Here is a 24,730-nt window from a genome sequence, read left to right as displayed (position 1 = left end):
ACTAAAAACTTCATACAAAAATGATATTTCGAAACCAAAGACTGATCCCGGCTCAAGTCTCGGCACTGCTGAAAATACCCTCTTATCTTCAATGCTGTCGTGTAGTCTTCATTCCACTCCCGAATCTCTCATATCTTGTAGAGCAGCCTCCAACCCTGCTACACATGTTTGAGATGGTGTATGGATTTCGGATAGTTTCAGCTCTGTGGGCCAAAGCATTTGCAAACGAGGATGCCCATAATGGTTCGTAATGGTCTGCGAGCTGAAAATCACAACCACACAATATCTTCGACCGTTCTCCACGATTGTTATAGATTTATGTCTGAGATTAACTCGAGTGTCACCCGGGATATCTCTGATGAAAAATTCGGGTTCGGATTCGTCAAAGTATGCGGGTGGGCGAGACACTTGGTCCGAAACTTCAAAGACAAAGACTGCGTTCGGCGGCCACGAGAATTGAGCAGCTTCTCGATCGTCTGGGCCGCGAGGAACTAACTGTAGATCTCCATTGATACACTGAGTGACAACTGCACGGGCATGTTCGACTGTGTCAATTGACATATACCCGGTGGGGTTCAAGGCAAAGGCTGGAGAACCCATATCGCCAGTGGTATCAGGAAGAGTGAAAGAGTGGCCAGGGAAGGGTTGAACAGAACACAAGATGAGCTGGTAAATACACGTCTTGTTTCTTCACTGCGAGATGGAGTCCTTGGTTTTAAAGCGTTGCCGGCATGCTATCTCACTTCCATTGTCCAGCCGTATCACATTGTTGGTTCCTCTTCCGGACATGATGAACCAACCGGTATTCTAGCATTGCGAAACCATCTAAGGGAAAGGTCTCGCAAACAGGTGACCCACACCACGTCAGAGTGGACGTCCTCAATAAAGCCAAAGTTAGGAGCCAGCCTCAAAATACAGCTCAAGAGCCTCAATAATCACTTCGTGGTTTGGAGCTCTCTATCTTGGCGCTCATCGGCTATAGTGATTGCAGTGCCCTTCAAATAGAGCCAGTGAGCCTCTTTGCGTGTATTCCGGGAAAAGTCCTTTCTATTAGATGATCCTAAACCGCCTTCTTGCGATGGCTTAGACCGACGAAGTTCTACTTTTGTGATATAGACTTTGAGCGGCGGAGAAAACGGGTTGAACAAAAACGGTTTGCACGTGGTTGCAAGGCCCCTGGCATGTTTAGCGTTTTATCATAACCCTACGCCCCTCACAGAGAGTGCTAAGCAGATCAGCATCGCCTGGCAGTTCATGGTCCGAAATGTACCCTTGCAATTGCACACAGTCGCCACCTTTTCGACGAATGCAGTCCAATGGGCTTTGTCCCTTTTGTGGAGGTAGTGCGTGAAGCTCGATCTAGGACGTTCAGCTTTCAACTTGTTTGTCAAAGTCTATGCCATGACGAGTTGTGGCGTTAGATTTAGCCCGCACATCAGTTCATTTTAGATCCTTTGAGAACTTGGCCACTGATCGATTGGACAACAAGAGGATAAGAACCTGGCTCCCCAGCCGGATGAGAGAATCAACACCTCCACTATCATGTGGAGCACGGCTGAATTAACAAACAAGAGCCCTAGGAAGCCAAGAAATTTGATCGACAGCGAGGTGCACGCTTAGCCGATAGATTCTGGCGATGCGGAGAATGAGCTCATAAACGTTGGGGATGGAGAGAACGCAAGTTGGCACGCCGTCTTGTCGCCTTCATTGATTGCTTCGGAAAAAAACATATTGAACTGAGGTCGTTCCTCCAACCAAGTGAAAAAGGCGGTAGGCCTGAAGAGGTAGAGAGGTTGAGCTTCTTTGCCTGGCCTCCAGTGCAATCAGGCGTTACGTCCTGTTGACAGTTCTAGGCTAGCCCAATTAAGAGTGTGGGTATTGCCCCGCTCCACTCTCGCGCAGACCCGAAGTCGCGAGTATGCGCTAGTGATATAGGGCTAATCACTACGCTGTCTAAGGCTCTACCTGGCATATCCGGATCGTCTAAGCGAGATCGCCAATCGACATTTTTCTAGCCCCGTGATAGGACCAAGTGTTCAACGTCTTACCTACAGCGGACAGACTTTGGCTGGGGGTCAGCGTTTTTTGGTGAAAGCCATTCCGCTGTTTTTCCTACCCCGGAGGCTCCGGTAGCTAAAGCGAGGTTTAGGCACGTTTTGGGGGTATGAAGTCAAAACAGAGAGCATTTCGGAAACGCGAGAAGATCCGAAGCCATAATCGGTTCCATGACTAACTATACATCTTCTGAGCACTTCAAATAAGTAGTCTCCATAAATAAACGTATTTCGGTATTTCGCCTCTACATGGTGTCTGACTGACATCTTCCAGTCGTTTTTGATACGAGGATCTGCCGTCACCACTTTATGGTGTTGGCTGGTTCTGCCAGTTATCGTGAAACTAAGTGCCGATATCCTCAGATGCGAAAGGATGTAAAGTAACGCTGTATGGGGACCCTTCGTGCCGAAGAAAGATAAAATAGATGAAAACCAGTGTGATAGCGCCAGAGTTCAATGGATGACGATTAGTCTTTGTCGTAGGCTCGATACTAGGGGAGTGACGGTGTCCTCGATCCTGCAGGGGCGCCGATCCATTTAACGTCTGTTTGCTAATCTACTTCAAGTAACATCTTACACCTTAGGCTGTCAGATAATAAGATCAGATGCTATGGAGCACTACGGTTCTAGTGGTCTCATATTGTCTGATCCTAATGCAGGTCGCTGTTACATCGGGCCACGACAATAAATGTAATTTATCTATTGACACGTACGTCGTGTCGACGACTTCAACCCTTCTCGTATTCGAGCGCCTAGCACTCTTTCCAGATGAATACGTTCATACGATCACTCCACATAATCCCAGACTCATTGCGGTTAGAAGACCTTTGCGATGCCTTAGGCTGGTGGAGTTTAGCAACCGGTGGGCGTGCCGTAGAGCTAAGTGGGACAGGGAGGAAGCATATCTTTAGCGTAACGGACTGGAGATGGGGGGAACAGAAGCAGGGCGAAGAGGAAGAATAGGAAAGTGTTAATCTAGCGCGGCGGAAGAAACCGAGGCCTTCCGGACTTATTGGCCAAGTCGAGATTCAATGTCAACCAGCTTTAAACGCATCAAGAGTACATCTGATCACTGCGTAAGAGGATCACACAAACAGACCACGCACTGAATCACCACACTACCGACTACATGCCTTGCATCTGTCTAAATGCCCTACCCTAAAAACTGCTGACCTTACCACCTACCTATCGTACCGCGTCCGGACTGCTTGACAAAGCGCCGGGAATTTCCTATCATATATCGGCACCAGAATCTTTCCAAGTACTTATACCAAGGCAACTGATATCATCAGGATATAAGTCGACGCGCACATGGCGTGAATCTACAGCATTCATCATCCTTCAACGCAATGTCACGAGTGCCTCTTTACTCGACACAATGTAGCCTCATCTTAATTTGCAAAACCGCTAGAAGGTAACTTACTTATTGCTTTCTTGTTATCTAGTGGATCAAGTCATTGGCAATAACAGTTCAACACCTTCTAGATCCTGGTCTTCCCAAAGCTCCTTTTGCACGTATTCACAGCCTCATCTATGAGAAACCATAGAATACCATGAAAGCCTTCCCAATGCACCCATTCCTCTCTGAAATTGTTGTCTGGGAACTTGCGTATGCATATTGCCACCAGCTCAGGTAACTGATTTCGTTCTGGAAAATACATGTTTGGAGTCAGTCATCAGGATATCTAGCTTTTCAGCCAAAAGCAAGATACTAGGCAACAGTGAGAGCAATGAGTATCACCCATATGTGTTTATTGGTATTCTTTACCTTTGTGCCTTAGGGCTGAAGCCTCTTTTAAGCTCTCAACCTGATCACAGTATAAGTACTTCCCTCCAGCTCTTCTTGGCACTTTATGCAGCCGTCTTTCGTTGATGTTAAAATCGCTTCAACCTCAAAGCACAGGTCCAATCCTCGAGCTGTACAGCATCACATTCTCACCAATCCACACCAACTACGTGACTCCCAACCTTCTGCAAGTCTAATAAAAAATGTCTATGGACAGAACACCATGGGATCGCTTCCCTTTGCAGATCCAGAACGAGATTGTTGGTCTGCTCCCAATTGTCGGCGGGAAGTGCAGTCAGCTTGCGACTGTTTCCCGAGCTTGGCAATCAATTATCGAGCCGCTCAAATTTGCCGAGATAAGTCTTGACGGTATCGCGTCTTAACGACCTTGACTCTCGATCTATTCTGTCCTGAAAGAGAAACCAGATTCGCTATATCTGGTTTCGTGTGAAACTAAAGCAGTACGATTGCACACAATGTGAGAACAATGACCAGGACGAATGGGGCTTGGACGAAGTTGACAACCGATTCATCGTGGACGCGTTTGACAACTTGTTCACAACACTGAGCGCATGGGAGCCTCGCGGCGACTTGGTCTTCGAGATCAGCATCTACTCGCCCAGTGACAACCAGCACTGGTTCAAGTACATAAGCTTCTCCCCAGACAACGACACAGGCGAGCCGTCTCGTCATGGACACGAACATGGAGCGACCGTGAATGACCCGGCTCATGGCTGGGTTACCGGACAGCCTATCCTTGCCCCGGGTGAACACGCCATCGAGCTTATATTTTAAGAGATCATGGGCGAGGGGCCTTACTATGATGACGAAACTGAGATGCAGTGGTGGCGGAGTCTCCCCTGTGTGCCTGTCGTTGGAGTCGTGCTCTTTCGCCAACAGACTCGCCGACGATGGAAGCCAGTTGCAATCGCCAATATGCTTACGCGGTTCCCAAACATAAAGGAACTTTGCTGTGGACCCTGGAGAGAATTGGGCGGAATGGAAAAGCAGACGATAAATGTAAGTGGTTGCTTGATCCCTGACAGCTTGATTGCAGGCGCTAACCATCCGGAAACAGGGAACCAAACTCATCCAAAGTTTTCCCCAAATGGGATCATTATGCAAGTTAACAATATTCGAGAACTTCGATGATTCTTACCCAGAAATATACCAAGCTCCTGCTATTGGGGTGCCAAGCCAAGACGTGAGCCTGAAGCTTGCTCGCACTAGTCAACACCTCGAGATGCTATCTGCCTCCTTTATGGCCGATGCCAGCCACTTCTTCTTGGCGCCCCAGATTCAGAATTCATGGACGTGGAGTAAGCTTACTTCGCTGGCGCTGACTTCAAATGTCCTCACTGGAGATGCAGACCCACTGCGTGTCAATAACATGCTTGGAAATGCTGCCGCCACTGCACTTAGGATGCCGAGACTTCACATAATGGAGTTGTGGAATGGCAGAAAAGGTGTAGCGATGCTCTTTCGTTACAAAAGGGCTCGAGAAGATGGGCAGCCAGCTATCATCACGATACGGGGGACATCAGAGCTTGCTTTAGGGACTGGAGTTGTGGAAGCTTGGGATATGGTTGCTTACCAGCACTCCCGTAGCAAGGTCGTCATGCAAACCTCTTCGATCGATCCGAATGGGATTCGAAGCCACGGTGATGCTATCTGCCAGTTGGGGCTTCTAAATGAGGTCACTAGACCTGTCTCGCTACGGCAGATCATCAACGAAAATTCGGTTTCACGCTTGAGACCATCACCACAATCATCATATTCAGCATTATCTTCATACAGAAGCTATTGTGTAGCCCTCGACACTTGGTTCTCATAATATACTTAGGCACAACAGCAACAGCAACAACAGTAATAAAGAGCCGTTTGCAGAGGTCAAGAAGGAGCTCCTGAAGGATTTGTTCGACATGGAGTATTGTCGAGGCAAACGAGAGCTAGGCTGACTTGCGATAGGGGATGGGGAGGATGTCTCTGAGGGAACGTCAGCTGATGAGTCCAGAGATGTCCCTTACAGCTGGGTCTTCTGCCTCGACTGTGTGTCTCTATTTGGTCGCACAAAATTGAGGCTTCCATCCCTGACAATCCTGAGCAGAATGATACCGCGCATCGGTAGATCGAGCTGGTTTATACTCCAAGTTTCTTTATTAAATGCAGATATATAGATAACATCCGCCGCCGTGCGATACATTGTTTCGCTGTTCTCGTCCAAGCCACCGAGTAAAGCATAGACACACGATTCTCGAGGGGGCACAGAGTTCAATCTGGGACTGTAGGATGTGCTGTTGGATAGTCAAATAAATATGCATGTATATCGTTGTCTAGTCTATGTGAATAAACAGCTTAGAAACCAGAAATTCTGAGTGTATCTTAGTTTGTTGGGGGAAAAAGAAAAGAATTCATTTGCGATATTCAGTTTGGCAGCTTCACGCCTGCGTTCTTTGCCAACTTCAAGATCTCAGTTGTCACGGCGTCGACATCGTGGCTCTTGATCGGTATGCGGTGCCCACCATCCCACTCAACCAGCGTCGTTGTACCAGTTGCGCAGTATGTCTTCATCAGAATCTGGTGCTGCTCGAGTCCAGGATCTCGAAGTCCATGGACGTGTAGTGTAGGTATGTTCAAAACATGGTCGCCAACATTCGACTCGGGGAAGTCCTTGAACTCGGAGCTCAACAGTGCCGCATCAACAACCGCCGGGGGATGTTGCAGCCGAGCATCCAGCGTAATCAAGGGCGCTCTCCCAGCCATGAGAACACCAAACTTGAACTGCGTCAGCGCTTCTTCTGCACCAAACTGCTCCGTCACTTTCTGCTGCGTCCACAATAAACTCGCTGCAATCTTAGCGCCCTGCGAAAACCCCAAAATGCCGATCCACTCTCCGGTGCCGGGGTCGGTGTCCATAGCCCTGCGGGCCTGGTTCCGAAGTAGCTCGGCGGCGGCCTCTGCTTCAATCTCGGGGTGATCGGGCTGCCAGCGGAGCCAGCGCCGAAAAGGGCCGTATTCACCGTAGACGCTGACTATGTCTGGGTGAGGCGCTGAGATGAAGGGTGCTTGCATGAAGACTAGACGCAGTGAGGAAGCGAGACTTCTGATGAGAGCGCGGCATTGAAGTTCGAAGACTTGTGCATTGACGCCGCCGCCGTGAAGGCATAGAATGCGGGGGAGATGGAGAGTCTCTGGATCGCTGGAGGTCTGTATTTGTGTCATGGTGGAAGTCTAGTGACAAGTGTCACTCTCAAGAGCTGAAGAGAATGTGCTATTATCACGGTTGCGAAATGAAGTTTACAAGACAGCGTTTCGGTCTTTGTGTAAGCTTAAACCGAGGATCACCGGCTTCGGGTAAGCTTTCCTAGCATTCCCCGAGTGACACCCGTTTCGGGCTCCGAAAAACAGCGATGATCTCCGTGCGCCAGCGCATCGTACAAGACGCAGTATCTACAAAATGTCTAGATAAGTCACCATCGCCGTCATTTCAATATTTCCTCAATTTCACATGCTCCCCAACAATTTCCCTGTGGTTTACGGTGGAAGAGCTCGCATTGGTTGGCATGGTGGCTGTGTAGGACCCTGAAATTCAGCCACGCAAGCACCTTATCGCCAAGCCACCATGATGACATCAATCGCGTGCGGCTTGTCGCAGAATGGTTCAGGTTCCTTGCAGTTCATGGAACCGGTTTCGAATTGTCTCGTACGCCACTCATGAGTCTAGAAGTGACGAGGCCTCTCATATCAGTGAATCGTCCCTAATAAATATAGTACCTGTTCGTCTATTAAAAACATCTCTCACCCAGAACCTAAGACTCAGACCACTTTCTCTCCCTGTTCCTAGCTCTTATACCTGGCACGAAGCTACCCCGCCATTGACTCTCAACCTCAAACCTTACAACTACAACACCTACAGCTTTACATTAGTACCTATAATCCGATGTCGAATCCTGAGAAAGCTCCCCAGTATTCCGCTGGCGACCAGCATGGAGGTGGTCTGCTTCCTACCGCCGACCCTTCCCACAATCAACCTCAAGATTCCTCTCTGCCTCCAGCGTACAACCAAGGATCTGCTGAGCTTCCGGGAGACGAGAAGCCCCGCGTACCCCAAAATCCCGATCAACATGTCCAGTTCTCAGGATCCCAGAGCCAGCAGCAGCCTCCTCCGTTTACGTCCACTACCGGAACCGAGCAATATCCCAGTGCTGCAGAGGAGAAGCGCCAGCTAGAGCAGCAGTACTTCCCTCCCCCTCCTCCTGGGCCTCCTCCTGCGCAAGACCAACACCAAGCTTCTGCTGCTCACCCAAACCCTCTCCAGGGCAATCCAGTCGCTGTGCCTCAGCAGCATCAGGAGACTCACCAACCCTTTGACGCTCAGCAGTCTCAGCAGGCCCCGCAAAACTACGCTATTCCGCAGTATGACCCTGCTCATCCTACTTTTGCGCCCCCTCCTACCAACCAGCCAGCTCAGGCTCAGGCGCCTCCTCAGCCAAGTCCTACAGCTCCTACGCATGGTCATGGCTTCGGTCATGGTCCCGAGACAACCACAACTCAGGCTTCGACTTCTGCGCATCCTGAGACACACAAGAAGCCTGGTTGGAGCGAAAAGTTCAGTCAGCTTGGTATCAAGGCCGCTGCGCCTATCAACAGCTTAGCCCACAAATTTGGTAGCCAGAGTTTCCTCCCCGAGACCATCGACAAGGAGTGTGACAAGGCAGCTTCTATTCTGAAGTCCTTCTGCAGTAAGTCACCCATACAGCTTGACCAGAACATCCGCTAACATACTCTAGAAAACGGTGTTTACGCCGATCCTAGCTCTAGCCAGGTTCCCACATCAACAGACCCCAAGGCACAGGAAACGAATGACGAGATCATCGATCCCACCAAAGAGAAGCCCAAGAAGAGAGTTCTTGTCAACATCCCTCCTAAGGTCATCGCCAAGGCCCAAGGTCTGGCTATCTTCACAACCCTTCGTGCCGGCTACGCTTTCTCTGGTGCCACTGGTTCAGGTATCTTGATCTCCCGTCTCCCCGATGGATCATGGGGTCCTCCTTCAGGCATCCAAGTCCACTCCGTTGGCGCTGGTTTCATGATCGGTCTTGACATTTACGATTGTGTCTGTGTCATCAACAGCCGAGAGGCTCTCAATGCCTTCGCCAAGACTCGTGTTGCTCTGGGTAGTGACCTTGCTGTTGTCGCTGGTCCATACGGCGCCGGCGGTGCTGTCGAGATTGGTGCTGCTATGGACGGAAAGAAGAAGGACAAGGACAACAAGGACGAAGAGGCTCCACCCAAGCCTCCTCGCCCTACCGAGGATAACCAAGGCCTGAAGCCAGAGACCGATGCCGACAAGAAGAAGAAGCGCCGCAGCTTGAGCACTGGCGCTTTCAAGCCTGTCTTTTCGTACGTCAAGTCCCGCGGTTTCTACGCAGGCATTCAAGTCGATGGCACCGTCGTCGTCGAGCGCAAGGATGCCAACGCTGCTTTCTACGGCGAGCGCGTCTCAGTCGAGCAGATCATCCGAGGAGAGGTTCCCCGCCAGAGCGGCATGTGGCCGGCTGGTGCTCGCAACCTTCTCGAGACTCTGAAGGGTGCTGAGGTCGGATCTCTCAAGGTCAACTCCGTGTCTCCAACCGATCGGGACCCCACTTCCACCGGACCCTCCGATCCTTCGGCGCCGGTGGCGTCAGGAGCTAGTGCGGGACAGACACAGCCTCCGGGATACGTCGATGATGGAGTTCACCGACCTGAAGTTGGAGATGTGAAGTACCGCTAGAGACGAGAATGGATATTGTTTAGATACCACGAGTGAGGGAGGTAATGTTTTGATCAGTCTCTTGCTATGAATTTTTAGTAGTTTTAGCCAAAATAACAATTGCATTATTTGAACACGAACACGAACTGCTGAACTATATGCGAATTTCTTTGACATGATATTTACAGAAGCATGTAGATGAAATGCGTGAATGACATCACCGATAATTCTGATTATTTGTACAGTTGGTCCTCTGTTTGTCTGTTTTTCGAAATCACGTAGCAAATATCTTCTTCGGCGTTTGATGATAACAACCGCGCCGACTTGAAACCCAGTGTATACTCTCAGGAGGAGGTAAGAAAAATCCGGATCTTTATCCCAAGGGATAAAAAGACTTGGGTAGTCAGTTCTTTACTAAGCTTCTTTAGCATCCTTTTCTAAAGTCTGATATTTTCTTGCTCCCCGAGGGACTTCAAGAAGTTTTGGTCCGAAGACTCTAGGGTAGCGACTGCTGCGCCACATCGTATGTCATTGCCCCTCCAACGTGGCGCCTCCACAAGCTCCAAGCTCTGATGAAGTCATTGCAACTCTAGCCCAGCGATCTTGGCAAGAAAGCCGACTTTACAACACAAAGGCTTAGGAACCCGCCCGCAGGTTCGCAAACGAAGCCATGTCGTCGTAAGAAGAACCAGCTATACTGGAAATCCCTGAAATCAGCTAACATTCCCTCCCTCCTCAGAAACATCCTATCCATCCCCTTTCGCAAGTCGACCCATCTCTCGCTTGCCTCGACGATACGACAGTATATCAATACCAAATATGATCAGCACCCGGATATGTTTAAGCATGACCTCGAGGTCATTGATGCACTTCGGCGCGATGCGGTGAATGTGCGAGAACCGCATCCGAGCGGCATTAAGAAGCTCCAAGCGTATGCCGGGCAGCTTGTTTGGGTTGGGGGCAAGTTTCCCATAGATGTGAGTGTCACGCGATGTTGGACGGCTGCACAACAAACTGACGTTGATGGATAGATTGGCGCCGAATTTTCGTGGTATCCTGCGCTTGGATACAATACCGAGCGCCCTATGGTGCGGAATAACCTCAAGTACGAGCTTATGAACATCCTCTACAACCTCGCCTCCCTCTACTCCCAGCTCGCCATCAACACGCCCCGGGGCAACACTGAAGGCCTCAAATCAGCAGCAAACTACTTCTCCCTCGCGGCTGGCGTTCTATCACACATGCAAAAAGAGATCCTCCCCGAACTGCGAATGTCCGATCCTCCCGAAGACATGGACCACGACACACTCGAGTCGTTGATTCAACTACTCCTTGCCCAAAGCCAAGAATGCTTCTGGCAAAAAGCCGTTATGGACGGCTACAAAGATGCGTCAATTGCAAAGCTCGCAGCCCGAGTGTCCGACCTGTATAACTTTGCTGGCGAAGCTGCTATGAAGAGCGAAGCCATAAGCAGTGCCTGGATCCACCACATGAGCGCCAAGCATCATCACTTTGCTGCTGCTGCGCAGTACCGAGCAGCGTGCGATTGTCTTGAGAAGAGAAAATATGGAGAAGAGGTTGCGCGACTCAAAGATGCTGTTGCTTGTGCGACGGAGGGCATTAAGGAGGCCCGAAGTGGCTATCTTGGCAAGACGGTGGTTGACGACCTCAATGGGTTGAAGCGCAAGGTTGAGGAAGATTTGAAGCGAGCAGAGAAGGACAACGATGTTATCTACCTAAGTATGTGTGCTGCGACCCTTGTTTTGTTGAGTACTAACATTTGCAGTTGCTGTACCACCAAAGTCGGAGCTCAAGATTCTTGATCGCGCAAACATGGCCGTAGCTCGGGTTCCACCGCAAGTTGCCAACCCCTATGACTACTTTGGAGACCACGCCGAGTTCGGACCAGCTTTGTTCTCTCGACTTGTCCCCTTCTCGGTGCACGTCGCCACATCGATTTACGAGGAACGACGTGATCGCATGGTTAGCCAGAATATTATTCCGGAACTTGAATCGCTCACAGACAAGATTCACGAAATTCTCACATCGCTTGGGCTACCTGGATCTTTACAAGCTCTTGAGAAACCCCTGGGTCTACCGCCAAGTTTGGTCCAACATGCTGAGGAGATCAGACAAGCGGATGCCATTGGCAGAGTGCAAAAGGGGTTTGCGGATATTGACAAGTTGCGGTCTGGAGATATGGCAATCTTCGAAGAGGGCAAAGCGGCTCTAGCTTCGGAAGAAGAGGAAGATCAGCGGTTACGGATGAGATACGGAACAGAACGATGGGTGCGACCCGAGAGTCGGCAAGATCCTCAAGGTGGAAAGCTCTGGCAGCACGCTTCTGAGATCGAGAGTTACTTCCAAAGCAGTATCAGTAGTGACGCGGTCGTCAGGGAGAAGTTCGGAGCGATCCAGGACCTGCTTGCTATCCTTTCCGGACCGGACCGAGATCTGATGGACTCTGTGCCGTCGAGCCGACGGGTTGACATACCCGAGACTTTGAAACCTGTCATAGGAAGATTGCGCGGCGCATACAACGACGTTCTTCGTCTCGAGAGCCGTCGTCGCAAGAAGGTTGAAAGTTTGCGGGAAAACGCCCGGCGCGATGACATCAAGCCGGACATTCTCAAGGAAGCAGCCCGATTGGAGCGAGCGTATCCTAACACAGCACTCGTCCCGGCTCACTTTGAGGAGTTCTTCGACAAACGACTTGATAAGTTGTATGAGCCCGAAGTTGAAGCGATTGAAAAGGAGGCAAAAGACCAAGAACGACTGTTGGCCGATGTTCAGCGTATCAATCGTGAGTTTGAGTCGCAGAAGCGACAAATGGGTGAGCGCGGTAACCGAGAACGCGAGGTGGCTTTGCAGAAGCTCGATAATGCCTATTTTAAGTACAAGGAGATTATCAACAACCTCGAAGTTGGACGCAAGTTTTACAATGATCTGAACAAGATTGTTGGACAGGGTTTCCGTGATGTTATTCGCGGTTGGGTGGCTCAGCGCCGCATGGAGGCCAGAGCGTTGGAAGAGTATGTTTTCCATGAACTTGATACTAATCGTTTACTGACCGAAATTACAGAGAAATCAACATGCCGACATTGTCAAACCTCAACATCTCCCACCAACAACCCCCGACCCAAAGCCCAATGCCGTCACACCAAGACCCCTCCCACTCATATGCACCACCACAACAAGCCCCTCAACCTGTGCAGAGCCCAGCTCAGGCAAATATACAGTCTTGGGGAGAGACGGTACAGCAGCCAAAGCCAGTGCAACCAACGCCGGTTGGTGCAATGTGGACTCCTGGTATGGGAATCAAGTTTGGTCAGTCTGGTGGTTCAGGGCAGCCTCCTGCACCTGGTACATGGAATCCCAACTCTGGAATCAAGTTTGGTTGAGTGCAGTTGTATAGATACCCTGACTTTTAGAGGGCTGTTGTTTAGTAGACATAGCATACATGGCGAATACGAGTTTGTTTACACCTATGAGGGGAGGAAAGAGCACTTAGGACCTCGATCCTAAATAGCAAAAAGACTAAGGCAACTTAGCACAAGTTTAAGATATTCTTGCTTTGATTAGAATACCTTTTGCTGAATTTGCTTTTTGTATTAAGGTCTAATACTTCCTTGCTCCCCAAGGATGCAGTATCATAAGTGTCAATTGTATGTCGTCCCAAAACCATCGTGAAACTTCGCTGTATCCCTCCCTCCAATGCCAATTCTCGGACCCCTAATTCATCGGACAGTGTAAACACCATGGCTGACAGCATGGTATCCTCTCTTCCCAACCTTGCCCGTCAACTCGCTCTTCCACTCCTTGCCCTCCCCAACCAACTCGACAACCTTCTTGAATGTGAACTCCGGCTTCCAACCCAACTCCTCAACCGCCTTGCTAGAATCATAGACCCGATCAATTCTCTTTAAATGGCTCCACCCCTTATCCTTGAACACCTGCACACACTCCGGCGCAACAGCCTCAAACACCTGCTTAGGGTCTTTGTCCAGCATCGCCAGCGTGTCAGCGTCATTAGGAAAAGGCGGCGGCGCGCTGATGATGTACTTCCGAAACTGAACCTCTCTCGCTTTCTTCATCGCGCAGACTGCCGCGCGGACAATGTCTTCAATGTCACAGCGACGATACGCTAGTTCGAGCACTTTGAGGTTGTCGTCTGAGACAGCTGCTCTGCGATCTTCATCGTCATCCTGCTCCGGGAAGAAGCGGCTCGTGCGGAGGATGAGGACGGGCATTTTTGTTTGCTTCTGGACGAGGAAGCATAGATCTTCTGCTGCGACCTTTGTAGCGCCATAGATGTTTTTGGGGATGGGGACGACGGTCTCGTCAATCCAGGCGGCGGGTTGCCCTGGTTTGGGACTCAGTGCTGCGCCAAATGTGCTTGTTGTGCTGAAGAAGACGAAGCTCTCGATTTGGGCGCCGAGTTTAGCGGCTTCTTCGAGAAGGACGAGGGTGCCGGTGATGTTTGTGTCGATGAAGTCTTGCTTGGAGTGACTTTCGACATGGGGTTTATGCAACGTCGCAGCGTGAAGTACATGCTGAATGGGGTGTTTCTGAAGAAGAGATGTTACAAACTCGCGGTCTGAGATTGATCCGACGTGTGTTGTGTTCTCAGAGGGTAAGATGTCGATCCCGAGCGGTGTGAAGCCGAATGTCGGGAGGGAGAGCATGAGGGCTGTGCCGAGATGGCCGGATGAGCCTGTTACGAGGACGTTGTAAGCCATGGTGTGGAAGCGGATTTTGCAGGATGAAGTGAGTGAGAGGAGGAGGTTTAAAGGCTTTTTCGAGGAGGTTATGGGTGAAGGTGAGGGTTTTGTAGATGAGGTGGGGTTTGGTCGGCGAGTGAGTCAGGCACTAAGACGAAGAGAGGTGAATCACGAACGAGGGCGGAAAAAAAGGATTGGATGGTGAGGATGGATGCTGTGAGAGGGGATACAGTGGTTGTGAGATGTTGTCGTGAGATTAGGCAGGGTGAGTTTCACGACGTGGTGTAAGGCCGAATTGAGTTGTTCACAGTTGTGTTCTATGGAGGCCTAGCTCCTTATTTACGATGTCCATGGAGTCTTGGTCTTATTTTTAAGTAGTATGGGGTCTCTAAAAGTGATTCTGTCGTTGGTGATAGCTTCAGAGTGTGCTGTCAGCATTCAGTCACCCTGGGGGGTAGTGAAGATATGGTTCGACTTAACCACTCACTGTATTACATGCCGCGCGCCAATGTACAGAAAAGACCCCGAGATGATACAATGTGTCACTGAGTGATATAGGCTAGAGAAGGACTTTTTACTCTCCCAGGTCTACTGTTGAACTTGGCGTGTCTTGATAGAATGAGACATTTACCAGTCTGATGCGGCCAGGAGGGGGGACGCACTTAGACTTACGAATCACAGGCGCAATTGAACTTGACAAGATGCTGGCCGGTAGAGAATATTCTCTGAAAATGTTCATATATTCGTTGCCCAATAGACTCTATATATATCCTGTGTTCACAATGCCCTCATTCTCAGCCCATGTCCAACATCGCCATCACTGCCGTAACTTGACCTTGACCACCAAGCCCCATCCTGTCTTGCCCTCCCAGATACCCATTTCGTTCTCCCGCCGAAACGTAACCTCCTCAGCCTTGACCGTCATAGTAACCGGCTCTTCCTCCTGTGCCTTTACTACTGGCGCTGGTGGTGTCGATGGTTCAGACTTCTTGAATAAGCCCCATCTTGATGCTTTCTTTGCTTGTTCGACGTGTGCTCTGACAACCTGACGGTCTACTCGTTCTGGGGATATGTACTTTGCTAAACGGACTGCCATGTCGTGATCTGACCACCAGAGGACGTCGTCTGAGGCTGATTCTTGGGTGCTGTCTTCCCATCGGCCCCATTCGTCGAAGGCTCTGTTTTTGGGGGGTTCACTCTGTTTAACAGGCTTCTTTTGGTCGCCTACTAGCTTGCGATCTTCTTTAACACGCACAACAGTTCGAGATTGATCTTCATCGCTAAAGAACCAACCTTCACCAACTGCTTCTTCTGGCACCATGGTCATTTCGACGACTCGCGGTGGCGGATCTATGGCCGCTATTGACGAGAGCATATCCTCAATGTGAGGCACCAGCAGGGTGAGTATTTCACTGTCCCGTTCATCGCGCACTGAGTTACGAACGGCTTGAACGGTTTGAATGCGTAGGGGAAGGTTGTTCAAATGTTGGGAGAAGATAGTCGTGACTGACTGTCGTGGTTGTGATGAAGGTAGTGATGCTGAGGGGCCGGATTCAGTGTATGGGGGAGGAAGATCCCCGTCATCGAAGGAGTCTTGCTTAGACATGATGTTGCAATGAGAAGAAGCCAAGTCTGGAGATTCTGCAAGACGTATGTTTAGTCAATGTCACAACAAATGCCAAACGCCCGATGCATATACATACATACATAAAACCTGAAACTAGCAAAAAGGTCAATCAGTCAGCCCACCATCCATCAATAGCGCTTGAGTGACCACCAACTCAGCCTTGTATCGCCCCGTCTCGAAGCGTAGTATCAAAAGCGTCAAACTAGCAATCGCCGAAACCACAAAAGAGGAGGGGACTCTCATCACAGCCTTGGGCTGCACATTATGTCTGCCTGAAGGAGTGTCCGTGGAGATCATTGGTTACTCATCGTGGCGCAGGGGAATTGGTGGTTGTTCAGTCATGCAATTTGGGGGCTTGGCGGTGTTGGACATTCCAAGTATCATCGAATCATGTTTTCTGCACGTGAGTATCTGCATTGCGACCGGGCGTTTAGCCAAGATGCTCGATTCGGATACCGGCAGGAAATGCTTGAGTGAGTGAGTGATTGATTCCGCGATGTGCGCGGAAATTAAAACATGATCCGTTTACAGGGCTGTGTTGATAGTGCTTTGCGGCTGAACGTTAGTTTGGGAGAATGGACAGCACAACAGCAAGCACTAGAGCTAATTGCCAATAAACGCATTAGAAAATGACATTTGTTGGGAGGAAACCGACCTTGAGACTTTGATCCTAAGTGATAAAAAACTTAGGCAACTTAGCATGAGTTTAGGATATCTTTTGCTGAGTCTATTCTAACGCCCTAAAGTCTGATGTTTTGCTCCTTGAGTCCAACTTACACAAGGGCCCTGAAGCTTCGGTGATGCTTTAGAGGCGAACCCCACTGTAGATCACCCGAGAACGCCCAACGCCCAACCAACAACATCACCACAGAAGAACCTCACCAAACCCGGGCATTCCCCAAGTGGCGATCACATCACAAGCTCATCCTCTTTAATCTTATTCCTCAACTCAATCTGATCACGGGACCGCATTGCATACCCGTTGTGGACATGGAATTCTTCCAGAAACATGGGAATTGACAGGGGTACTCCAGACTCCGCCACCACCTCTTGGAAGCTTTGAGCGCGAGGCACATTCATCATGGAGTATGACCCTTGTAGGCTTTGAGACGAGACATGCATGTTTGTGTTCCTGTGTCATGATCGAAGCATATAAGGGAATGGTTGTCCGTTTTGTGAGACACACCTTTTTGATCATACTATTCAGATAATTCTCTAGTAACATTGGTTCTAGAGATATACAACACTCGCTGCAGATAACTACCTACTTCCACCTGGTCACACAACACCAGTTCAATCTTTCAATACCCAACTACACTTCCATTCTCTTCTACCTTCAACACCACCCAAGATGTCTTACAGAATCTCTGCCCCCGATGAGTACCTTGCCATCACTGGCATGGGCATCAAGACCGTCAAGATCACCAAAGCAACATGGGTCTGGCCTCTCCAACGATGCACACGCTTCAGGTATTCTTCCCCCTTCTCCAACTGGCCAGCACTTACTAACTCCTCACAGCATCCGCCCTCACGACTATGCCATGGACCTTCAGGCCATGACTAAGGAGAAGCTGCAGTTCTCTCTTCCCGTCGTCTTCACAGTGGGTCCCGATGTCAACCAGCGCGGGGCCAATCGCCCTGATGGCGACAGTGAAGCCGATGGTCTTGATCGTGAGGACCGAGGTGACGCTTTGATGAAGTATGCTATGCTCTTGGCCAACTCTGAGGAGAAGGAGAACGTTACCCAGGGCCAGCATGTTGCCAACATTGTCAAGGGTATCATTGAGGGTGAAACTCGAGTCCTCGTGTCTAGCATGACTATGGAAGAGATCTTTACTGAGCGAGAGGTCTTCAAGAAGAGGATCTTCCGAAACATCCAGAATGAGCTGTCGCAGTTTGGTTTGCTCATCTTCAACGCCAACGTACGTACCCCCAGCCCCTTTTTACCCACACGATAGCTGACATTCCACAGGTCAAAGAATTGAAGGACGCCCCCAATTCAGTCTACTTCGCCTCGCTCTCCCGCAAAGCTCACGAGGGCGCCACCAACCAAGCCAGAATCGACGTTGCTGAGGCTCAACTCCGCGGTAACGTCGGAGAAGCCCAGCGCAAGGGTGAGCAAGAGCGTGAGATTGCAAAGATCAACGCCGAGACCGCCGTCCAGAAGACAGTCCGTGATATCGAGCGCGCTCAAGCAGAAGCACAACTCGACACCAAGCGCACAGGCCTCACCCGTGATGTCGACATCGCCCGCGTCACAGCCCAGCGTACCCTTGAGTCCAAGGATGAGGACCTCAAGAAGGAGGTCGAGATCAAGCGTGCTGCTGCTGAGATGGAGCGTCTTCGTGCCACGGATGTCGTCAAGGCTACCATTGCGAGGGAGAGTAAGCAACAGGCTGCTGATGCTGCTGCATACGAAGTTGAGGCCGATGCGCGCGCTCATCAGGAGGCCAGTCAGCGCAAGGCCGATGCTGCAGCTTACCAGACCAAGCTCTTCGCAGATGCAGATGCAGCAGCCACATACGCCAAGATCACAAGGAACACAGATGCCGAAGCTTACCAGACCCGCAACGAAGCCGAAGCCTACAACTACGCCGCCCAGCAGCGCGCCGAAGCCGAGCTCGTCAGCAAGCTCCGCGAGGCAGAGGGTATCTCCGCCATGGCCGACGCCTACGGCAAGCTGTCCCAGGCCTTTGGCGGTCCCGCCGGACTGCTTCAGTACATGATGATCGAGAAGGGTACATACGTCGAGCTCGCCAAGGCCAACGCCGCAGCCATCCGCGGCCTGGAGCCCAAGATCAGCGTGTGGAACACTGGAAATCAGAGCGGCGCTGGCCAGGGCGGTGGCGATGCGACTGAGACGATGCGCAATGTGTACCAGATGCTGCCGCCGCTGATGAGCACGATTAACGAGCAGACGGGTATTACGCTGCCGGAGTGGCAGTTTGGAAAGCTGAATGCTGGTGTTAACGCTGTTGGACAGGAGGGTGCTAAGACTAACGGACATAAAAGCCACTAGAAATTGAAAGGGGGTGGCTGATGGATGTACAGTATGAGAGGAGAATTAGGATGGACGATCTTTGGATGTGATGGGCTTTTGATATCCGGCTTTGCCACTATTTTCTTCTCCTTTGTTTATAGACTTGTTTGATACCAATTTGTTAGCTTAGATTGAACACTTCACTTTAATGAACAGAACTTAATCTACTGGTGAGCGTCGAGCTGCCTGTCCCGTGACAGTTGAACCAAGTTTCGGTCTGTGATGGGAACAATATCGCAGCTGAGTCCTTCGGGGGAGAGACCAGGTGCGATTTATCCTCGGGTCCTGGTGGATAGACTCATAGTCAACGATGGATGCTTGTGGCTGCAGAGACGAAAGGGATGGAAGACAGAAACTGGGGCAGAACAGACCTTAGATGGCTGAATGTTGAATGGAATTGCTGAAATACACAAAGAGCCCCTTTCCGTCTTGTCAGCTATGGCCAGCTCGTACTGCCCAAGCTTCATCCCTTCTTTCAAAACACCAAGGAGATCTCCTTGCAGTATCTCGACAGTACCAATTGATGGCTCAGTTCCTGACTTGAACGGTCGCGGTCGCCACACACAAAGGACCAGAAGCCAAGTTGGCCTTGAGGAGAAATAAAATATTAGACCTTAATGTAGGGAACTAAGATAAACTTAGCGAAAGATATCCTAAACATATGCTAGGTCACGTAAGTCTTTTGTAACTTAGGGTCAAATGCTTCATAAGGAGCCCGGAACCGTAACATGAATCGTGTTGCATATAGGCTGTCTCGAGTGCTGGCATCCGAGCCTGATGATGCTCAATGTATCGTAAAAGACGGCGCCTGTAGATCGCGCGACCTCCTGTGAGGCGTTCTGGAACAATAGATGCTTCAGGATAGGCTATAGCACTGGCCGATGCCTCTTTTGTCTTCATAACGTCGATGGACAGCTTTTTGATGCTCTAATCTTGCTTCGGATGTGCGATATGATGCGCGTTCGCATGCAGTCTGAAGCTGGGACGGGCGACTGAGCTTCGGCTCCGGGGCAGGATGAATCTGTAAAATAGCACGTCAGAATCAAAGTCCCAAAAAAGGAGATACACCTCACGATGGAATAAACTCTCGATCTTCTCAAGCGTTTCGTGGGGAGATATTGGCCCAGGACTTTGACAAGAGGGACGCGGTTGTGAAGTGCTTGCTCCACTGAAGAGGGGCTGACGAAGAGCCCGCAATGCACCTTTGACCAGCTCAAGTATTGTCAGGTCGCTGAAGCAGCTGTGACTTCTGGCTTGGATACAGAGAGTAGAAACAACGTCTGACAATGTTGGAAGAAGACGATCGGATCTCTGACTCTTCGAGGCTCACACCTCTCGACATGAGAGACAACTGAACTGGTCTTTCGTTTATTGGAAATGTGGTAGACTGAAGCCGCCCAGAGATAGTCCCGAGTCTCTGCGACTTGCGCCAACACCCAGCATCGCGGCCAGGAATGGACGGTGACTTTGCTCTTCTACTTGGAACACTTGCTGGAGAGATCAAAGGGTCGTGATGTACAGCAGTTGTCATGGAATCATCGGAAGCGGGGGAGAACGGGTTCGTGGTTGGGAGCTGCGTGTGGATTGTCTGGGACAATGAATAAAAGGTTGGCAGGGTTTATGCCTTAGAGTGTGACGATATCACCGGGGTACTTCTCTTGCGTCTGTAGACGAAGATTGATCTGACGCAGGGTGACATGTTGTTTACGGAGAATTCTTCTGTTCATGGCTCGGGCCACGAGCTGTTTTTGGCAGTGGCTGCATGCTTTCTCTACGTTGCGCTGTGAATAGGTCAGCCTTAGCATGTTCACCAAAGGAGTTGGAGCGGAGAGAGACATGTTCAGTTATCGGAGTGGACGAAGAGGGTGGTGGCAATGAGGCGGGGCGGACAGTCACATTTGGAGTTCACAAGGTCTTTTGTGGGAGATGTATGTTCTAATTGATATGAATTGTTTGCATGCTATGTGCGCTGATCATTCTCAAGAGTCCACCACAAGTAGTAGCCAAAGAAGATGACATGCAAAGTTCAGCTCAGTTCTCTCTGCTGATTTAAGCTCTCTGTCACAAGTCTCGCATTGCCTTGTCAGGGACATAGAGCGAGAGTTGAAGATGGTCGAGGCGGGAGATGAGTTGGTGGTGGAGGGGCCAACCGTAGTCAAAGAAATGTGTTGTGAGATGGGAGAGAGGGAGTGAACCGAAGGGATACTGATTGAAGGCCAATAAATAGTGCGTGTTGAGGAATCGTGAGGTAGGTTTGCTTCATTTTCCGGTTGACTTGGCATGGAAGATGGGCTGAGATCAATGCGACCCAAGGCTAGACATATTAATTAGTACAAGGTCAATGTCGGAGAGAGGGATGAAGACAACTCACCAATTGTCATGACGATGAGACGTGTCTGATCCAAGGCTGGGATAGAGAGCCGAACTAATGTTGGCTTCTCGAGTTTCCCCCCGCTGAAGTGTCCTTGCTTCTCACAGTTGCGGCAGTCACAGTTGCGGCAAGTCAAGTGGAAAATACGGGATACCGTCTGCTCTCCCGTTGAAGCATGCAGAAGAAGTGTCATGGTCTTGAATGTGTGAGAGAGAGAGCTTCTGTTCTGTGGTTAGTGACTATAGACTTCATGCGACAGTCGACTTACCATGTAGAAAGGCCCATAGTCAAGCCACTAACCGTCGAATTCGGTGTCGGCTCGCGTGCTGACCAGCAAATGACTGCTCTGTTGCCCGGAGGGCAGGCCCCGTGGGGCTTCAATGCTGCGGTCGGCCGCGCAGTGTGTGTATATATATAGTGGTGAGACAAGACCCCGTGGGGCTTCAATGCTGCGATCTGGTCGCGCAATGAACAATATATATAGAAGAAAGATAAAGATGTTGGTGAAGAAAGGTAAAAATGTTGAGGGTACAAGGTAAGGATGTTGATGAAGGAAGGAAGGCAAGGAAGGAAGGCAGGGAAGGATGGATATTGAAGTGATGATAGGCCGAGGCCGGTGGCTGACTTTGATATCATCACAGGCTTCCTGGTACTTTTTGAGACGCTGAGGGGGCTTTTCAGATTGAGACCGGTGGAAGGAGTGATGTCTTTGTGAAGAGAGTACCAATGGAGCCGATGCGTGTAAGTAAGCGACAACGGCAACTTCGGTGATGTAGTTGCCGAGTTCAGCTGGCGAGGTTGTGAGCCAAGGGCAGATGTGTTATTTGCAATTGAGACTTGTGGCTGAGAGCTTAAATCGACAGAGAGAACTTGGCCATCGTGACTTTCGTGAAACTCGTAAATTCGTTGGTATCGTAGGCAGGGTTGTGTCGGTGGCGAGCTCAGATGAGGTTGCTGGGGTCGTCCTTAGAAGCGCCGCCGTCCCAGATGCCACCCCCATCCGGGGCGGCAGTGGCCTTGGCACCATCATAGGCCTTCTGACTCTGATGGAGCTCCCGGGCCTCCTCAGGAGTCACCCCAAAGTTGGTGGTGTTGGAAAAAACTGTTTAAGAGTTAGCATGTTGAGATGGAGAGCAACTCTTTTGAAGATAACTTACATAGATGATATGCTCGGCCTCCCCGACGATTACATAGAATCGTACCGCCCAAAGGAACGGTGACAACATCATGCAACCACCGGGAAGACCGAGACATATCAACTTCAAAACGCTCCCGTGCTGTTTCTTGTTGAGTTCGCGGGCCTCCTCAGGGGTCACCCCGAAGTTGGTGGTACGCGGAAGCATGTCGGCGCCGTACATGCTGCGTCGGGCAGCGACCATAACATCCATAGACCGCTCAATCCGATGCTCAGTCCCCTCACTATGCAAACATCGATTAGTTCCGTCATAGATGGACGTGGAAGACAGTTGAAGATGAACTTACACGCGCTGGACCTGCGCCAGGCGCTCCTCGTGGGGGCCCCGAGAACCAGGGCCGACACTCACCCGCCTTGCGACGGGGATCGGAGCGGCTCACAACAAAGTCACCAAACAATTCCGGCCAACCTGAGTCGAAACAAGCAATCGGGCCTCCCGAGAGAGGCGCCAACAATTTGCGCCGAAGGAGGTTGGCCGTCCTTGTTCGGGATGTTTCGAAGCATGATCTGTGAAGAGGTCAGTCCTGGTTGTGATGGAAGACAGGGCGGTAGGTACTTACGGTGGTTCGGACATCACGTCCGCCCACGTGCTTCGGAACCGCGGAGGTTCGTAGGGGCGGCCCTCTTGGGGCGGCCAGTCACCCAGTATGTCGGGGAAGAGAAGTCACCCAGTGTGTCGGGAAAGGTGTTGAGAAAGGTGATTCGGAGGGTCGGTAAGTCGATGCGAAACATGGTCCACGCCTGAACCTGATCTGTCGGAAGGTCAGTAAATTTTGCATTTCACTAAATCATGAACGATACTTACGGTGATGTAGTTGCCGAGTTCAGCGATAGAGGGCGCAGGAGTGTCACAGCCCTCGATGCGGTGGGAGATGTCCATGTCCTGACTCGGAGCACCACCACCTTCCGGGTAGAAGACAAGTGCATTCTTTCCCTTGAATCTCTGACCAAGAGGCTCAAAGGAAGAAGCAGTGGCTGAGAGAGTGCTTCCCTGGGCAAGGCCGCCGTAATACTGAGAGTGGCGGCGCCGCCGCTCATCACGGAAGTACTGTCCAGCAGTTGGGGTGAACAGACCTAGATCAACAAGTGTCAGTTGCCTGTCATTACGGTTGATTGTGAGGAGCTGCTTACCAACGTGTTCGGCGTTCTCCACCGAGCGCTTCATCTTCGACTGGTTGTCGGGGCCAAGGAATGTCTCCTCCTTGCCAATAAGGTTGGGATCATCGCTGTGGATGGTATAGAACAGCTGCATCTGTTAGTTGGTGAGGGCAAATAGTAAGCTATCGGCAACAGACCTTGGGTCGGTAATGCTCCGCCTCGAGCATCACGGACGAGTTGCGAAACTCCTGCCTAAGGCTCCTCTTAGCCCGCAAGGAGGGGCACCAGGAGCATCGACGTTCTCCCGGCATCATAGAGAAAAGATAAGAGGCTGGTCTTTCCTCCATGATACCGGGAGACCACAAGAAGGACGGGTAGTCACTTCAAGTGGCTGGCCCGGGACCCTAGATGAGTGGTGAGTATGTGATGTGTGCTCGTGCGTCGAAGCGAAAGTGAATCACTGAGTGAAGTGAAGCGCGAGGCACCGCATGTTTGGGGGCAAGTGAAGAGAGGAGGGGATTTCGGGAGAAGAAATGAAGAGCAGCACGAGATGTTTCCGCGAGGAGAGAGAAAGAAAGGCGATGTGACTCACTGTCGGTAGGTTGATGCCGCGCAGGACCCGGAGCCAGACGTCGTTGGCGATATATATATTTGAGGATAATTATATTTGATGTGTGATACAGATATTGGAGGAGAGGGGATAAAGATGTTTGAGGATGAGAGAGGAAGGAAAGAAGAGATGGAGAAGAAGTGGGAGGGGAGAAATATAAAGCCCTGGCAACCGAGCTGCATGAGGGCTTCTGCCCTCTTCTACTGGCAGCCATGCGTCTCTGCCACTGGCAAAAATGACATCACGTTTGCCATTCACTCGAGGGGAAGCTCCTTGTGTCACCGGAAGGGAGCTTCAGTGGCCGTTGGTACGTTGCCTGGCCCCCAGGGAGACGTACGGGTATTAATCGAGTCACCTGCGGGCAGCTGATGCCCTCAAAAGACCTCCCCAACGCGTCTCCCGGTGCTGTTATATTCTATTGTTCAGTTGCATCAATGTGCATCAGGGGATTGGTAGCTTTAGACAATAAGACC

General features: G+C 50.6%; 9 protein-coding genes; 4 read left to right on the top strand and 5 right to left on the bottom strand.

The window, feature by feature from the left end:
• Positions 1 to 108: 108 nt before the first annotated feature.
• FFUJ_01924 (uncharacterized protein) lies at positions 109 to 600 on the bottom strand (the record flags this gene model as incomplete). The annotated part of the gene is made up of 1 exon (XM_023573295.1): positions 109 to 600. The coding sequence occupies one exon, from the start codon at positions 598 to 600 to the stop codon at positions 109 to 111; it is 492 nt and encodes a 163-aa protein (XP_023423670.1).
• A 3,443-nt stretch (positions 601 to 4,043) lies between these two features.
• On the top strand, positions 4,044 to 5,674 carry FFUJ_01925 (uncharacterized protein; the record flags this gene model as incomplete). XM_023573284.1 has 4 exons in its annotated part: positions 4,044 to 4,118; positions 4,267 to 4,606; positions 4,637 to 4,860; positions 4,919 to 5,674. 4 exons carry the CDS (start codon positions 4,044 to 4,046, stop codon positions 5,672 to 5,674), a joined length of 1,395 nt encoding a protein of 464 aa, XP_023423669.1.
• A 590-nt stretch (positions 5,675 to 6,264) lies between these two features.
• On the bottom strand, positions 6,265 to 7,062 carry FFUJ_01926 (related to oxidoreductase; the record flags this gene model as incomplete). The annotated part of the gene is made up of 1 exon (XM_023573273.1): positions 6,265 to 7,062. The coding sequence occupies one exon, from the start codon at positions 7,060 to 7,062 to the stop codon at positions 6,265 to 6,267; it is 798 nt and encodes a 265-aa protein (XP_023423668.1).
• Positions 7,063 to 7,780: 718 nt separating this feature from the next.
• Positions 7,781 to 9,616, top strand: FFUJ_01927 (uncharacterized protein; the record flags this gene model as incomplete). XM_023573262.1 has 2 exons in its annotated part: positions 7,781 to 8,582; positions 8,631 to 9,616. 2 exons carry the CDS (start codon positions 7,781 to 7,783, stop codon positions 9,614 to 9,616), a joined length of 1,788 nt encoding a protein of 595 aa, XP_023423667.1.
• A 649-nt stretch (positions 9,617 to 10,265) lies between these two features.
• Positions 10,266 to 12,996, top strand: FFUJ_01928 (probable pH-response regulator palA protein; the record flags this gene model as incomplete). XM_023573251.1 has 5 exons in its annotated part: positions 10,266 to 10,273; positions 10,335 to 10,572; positions 10,627 to 11,335; positions 11,382 to 12,627; positions 12,678 to 12,996. The coding sequence occupies 5 exons, from the start codon at positions 10,266 to 10,268 to the stop codon at positions 12,994 to 12,996; spliced, it is 2,520 nt and encodes an 839-aa protein (XP_023423715.1).
• A 336-nt stretch (positions 12,997 to 13,332) lies between these two features.
• On the bottom strand, positions 13,333 to 14,334 carry FFUJ_01929 (related to UDPglucose 4-epimerase; the record flags this gene model as incomplete). Its single annotated transcript, XM_023573240.1, has 1 exon — positions 13,333 to 14,334. One exon carries the CDS (start codon positions 14,332 to 14,334, stop codon positions 13,333 to 13,335), a length of 1,002 nt encoding a protein of 333 aa, XP_023423666.1.
• Positions 14,335 to 15,133: 799 nt separating this feature from the next.
• FFUJ_01930 (uncharacterized protein) lies at positions 15,134 to 15,922 on the bottom strand (the record flags this gene model as incomplete). The annotated part of the gene is made up of 1 exon (XM_023573229.1): positions 15,134 to 15,922. The coding sequence occupies one exon, from the start codon at positions 15,920 to 15,922 to the stop codon at positions 15,134 to 15,136; it is 789 nt and encodes a 262-aa protein (XP_023423665.1).
• Positions 15,923 to 17,294: 1,372 nt separating this feature from the next.
• On the top strand, positions 17,295 to 18,962 carry FFUJ_01931 (related to nodulin; the record flags this gene model as incomplete). XM_023573217.1 has 3 exons in its annotated part: positions 17,295 to 17,413; positions 17,463 to 17,865; positions 17,916 to 18,962. 3 exons carry the CDS (start codon positions 17,295 to 17,297, stop codon positions 18,960 to 18,962), a joined length of 1,569 nt encoding a protein of 522 aa, XP_023423664.1.
• Positions 18,963 to 22,295: 3,333 nt separating this feature from the next.
• Positions 22,296 to 23,874, bottom strand: FFUJ_01932 (related to mei2 protein; the record flags this gene model as incomplete). XM_023573206.1 has 7 exons in its annotated part: positions 22,296 to 22,456; positions 22,508 to 22,769; positions 22,837 to 23,056; positions 23,127 to 23,296; positions 23,355 to 23,623; positions 23,681 to 23,795; positions 23,845 to 23,874. 7 exons carry the CDS (start codon positions 23,872 to 23,874, stop codon positions 22,296 to 22,298), a joined length of 1,227 nt encoding a protein of 408 aa, XP_023423714.1.
• Positions 23,875 to 24,730: the final 856 nt, after the last annotated feature.

This window comes from Fusarium fujikuroi, chromosome FFUJ_chr01, assembly GCF_900079805.1.
Source record: "Fusarium fujikuroi IMI 58289 draft genome, chromosome FFUJ_chr01".
In the NCBI taxonomy this organism is placed as follows: Eukaryota; Fungi; Ascomycota; class Sordariomycetes; order Hypocreales; family Nectriaceae; genus Fusarium; species Fusarium fujikuroi.
The sequence above is the reverse complement of the archived record's forward strand: the minus strand, read 5'-3'. Positions and strand labels throughout refer to the sequence as shown.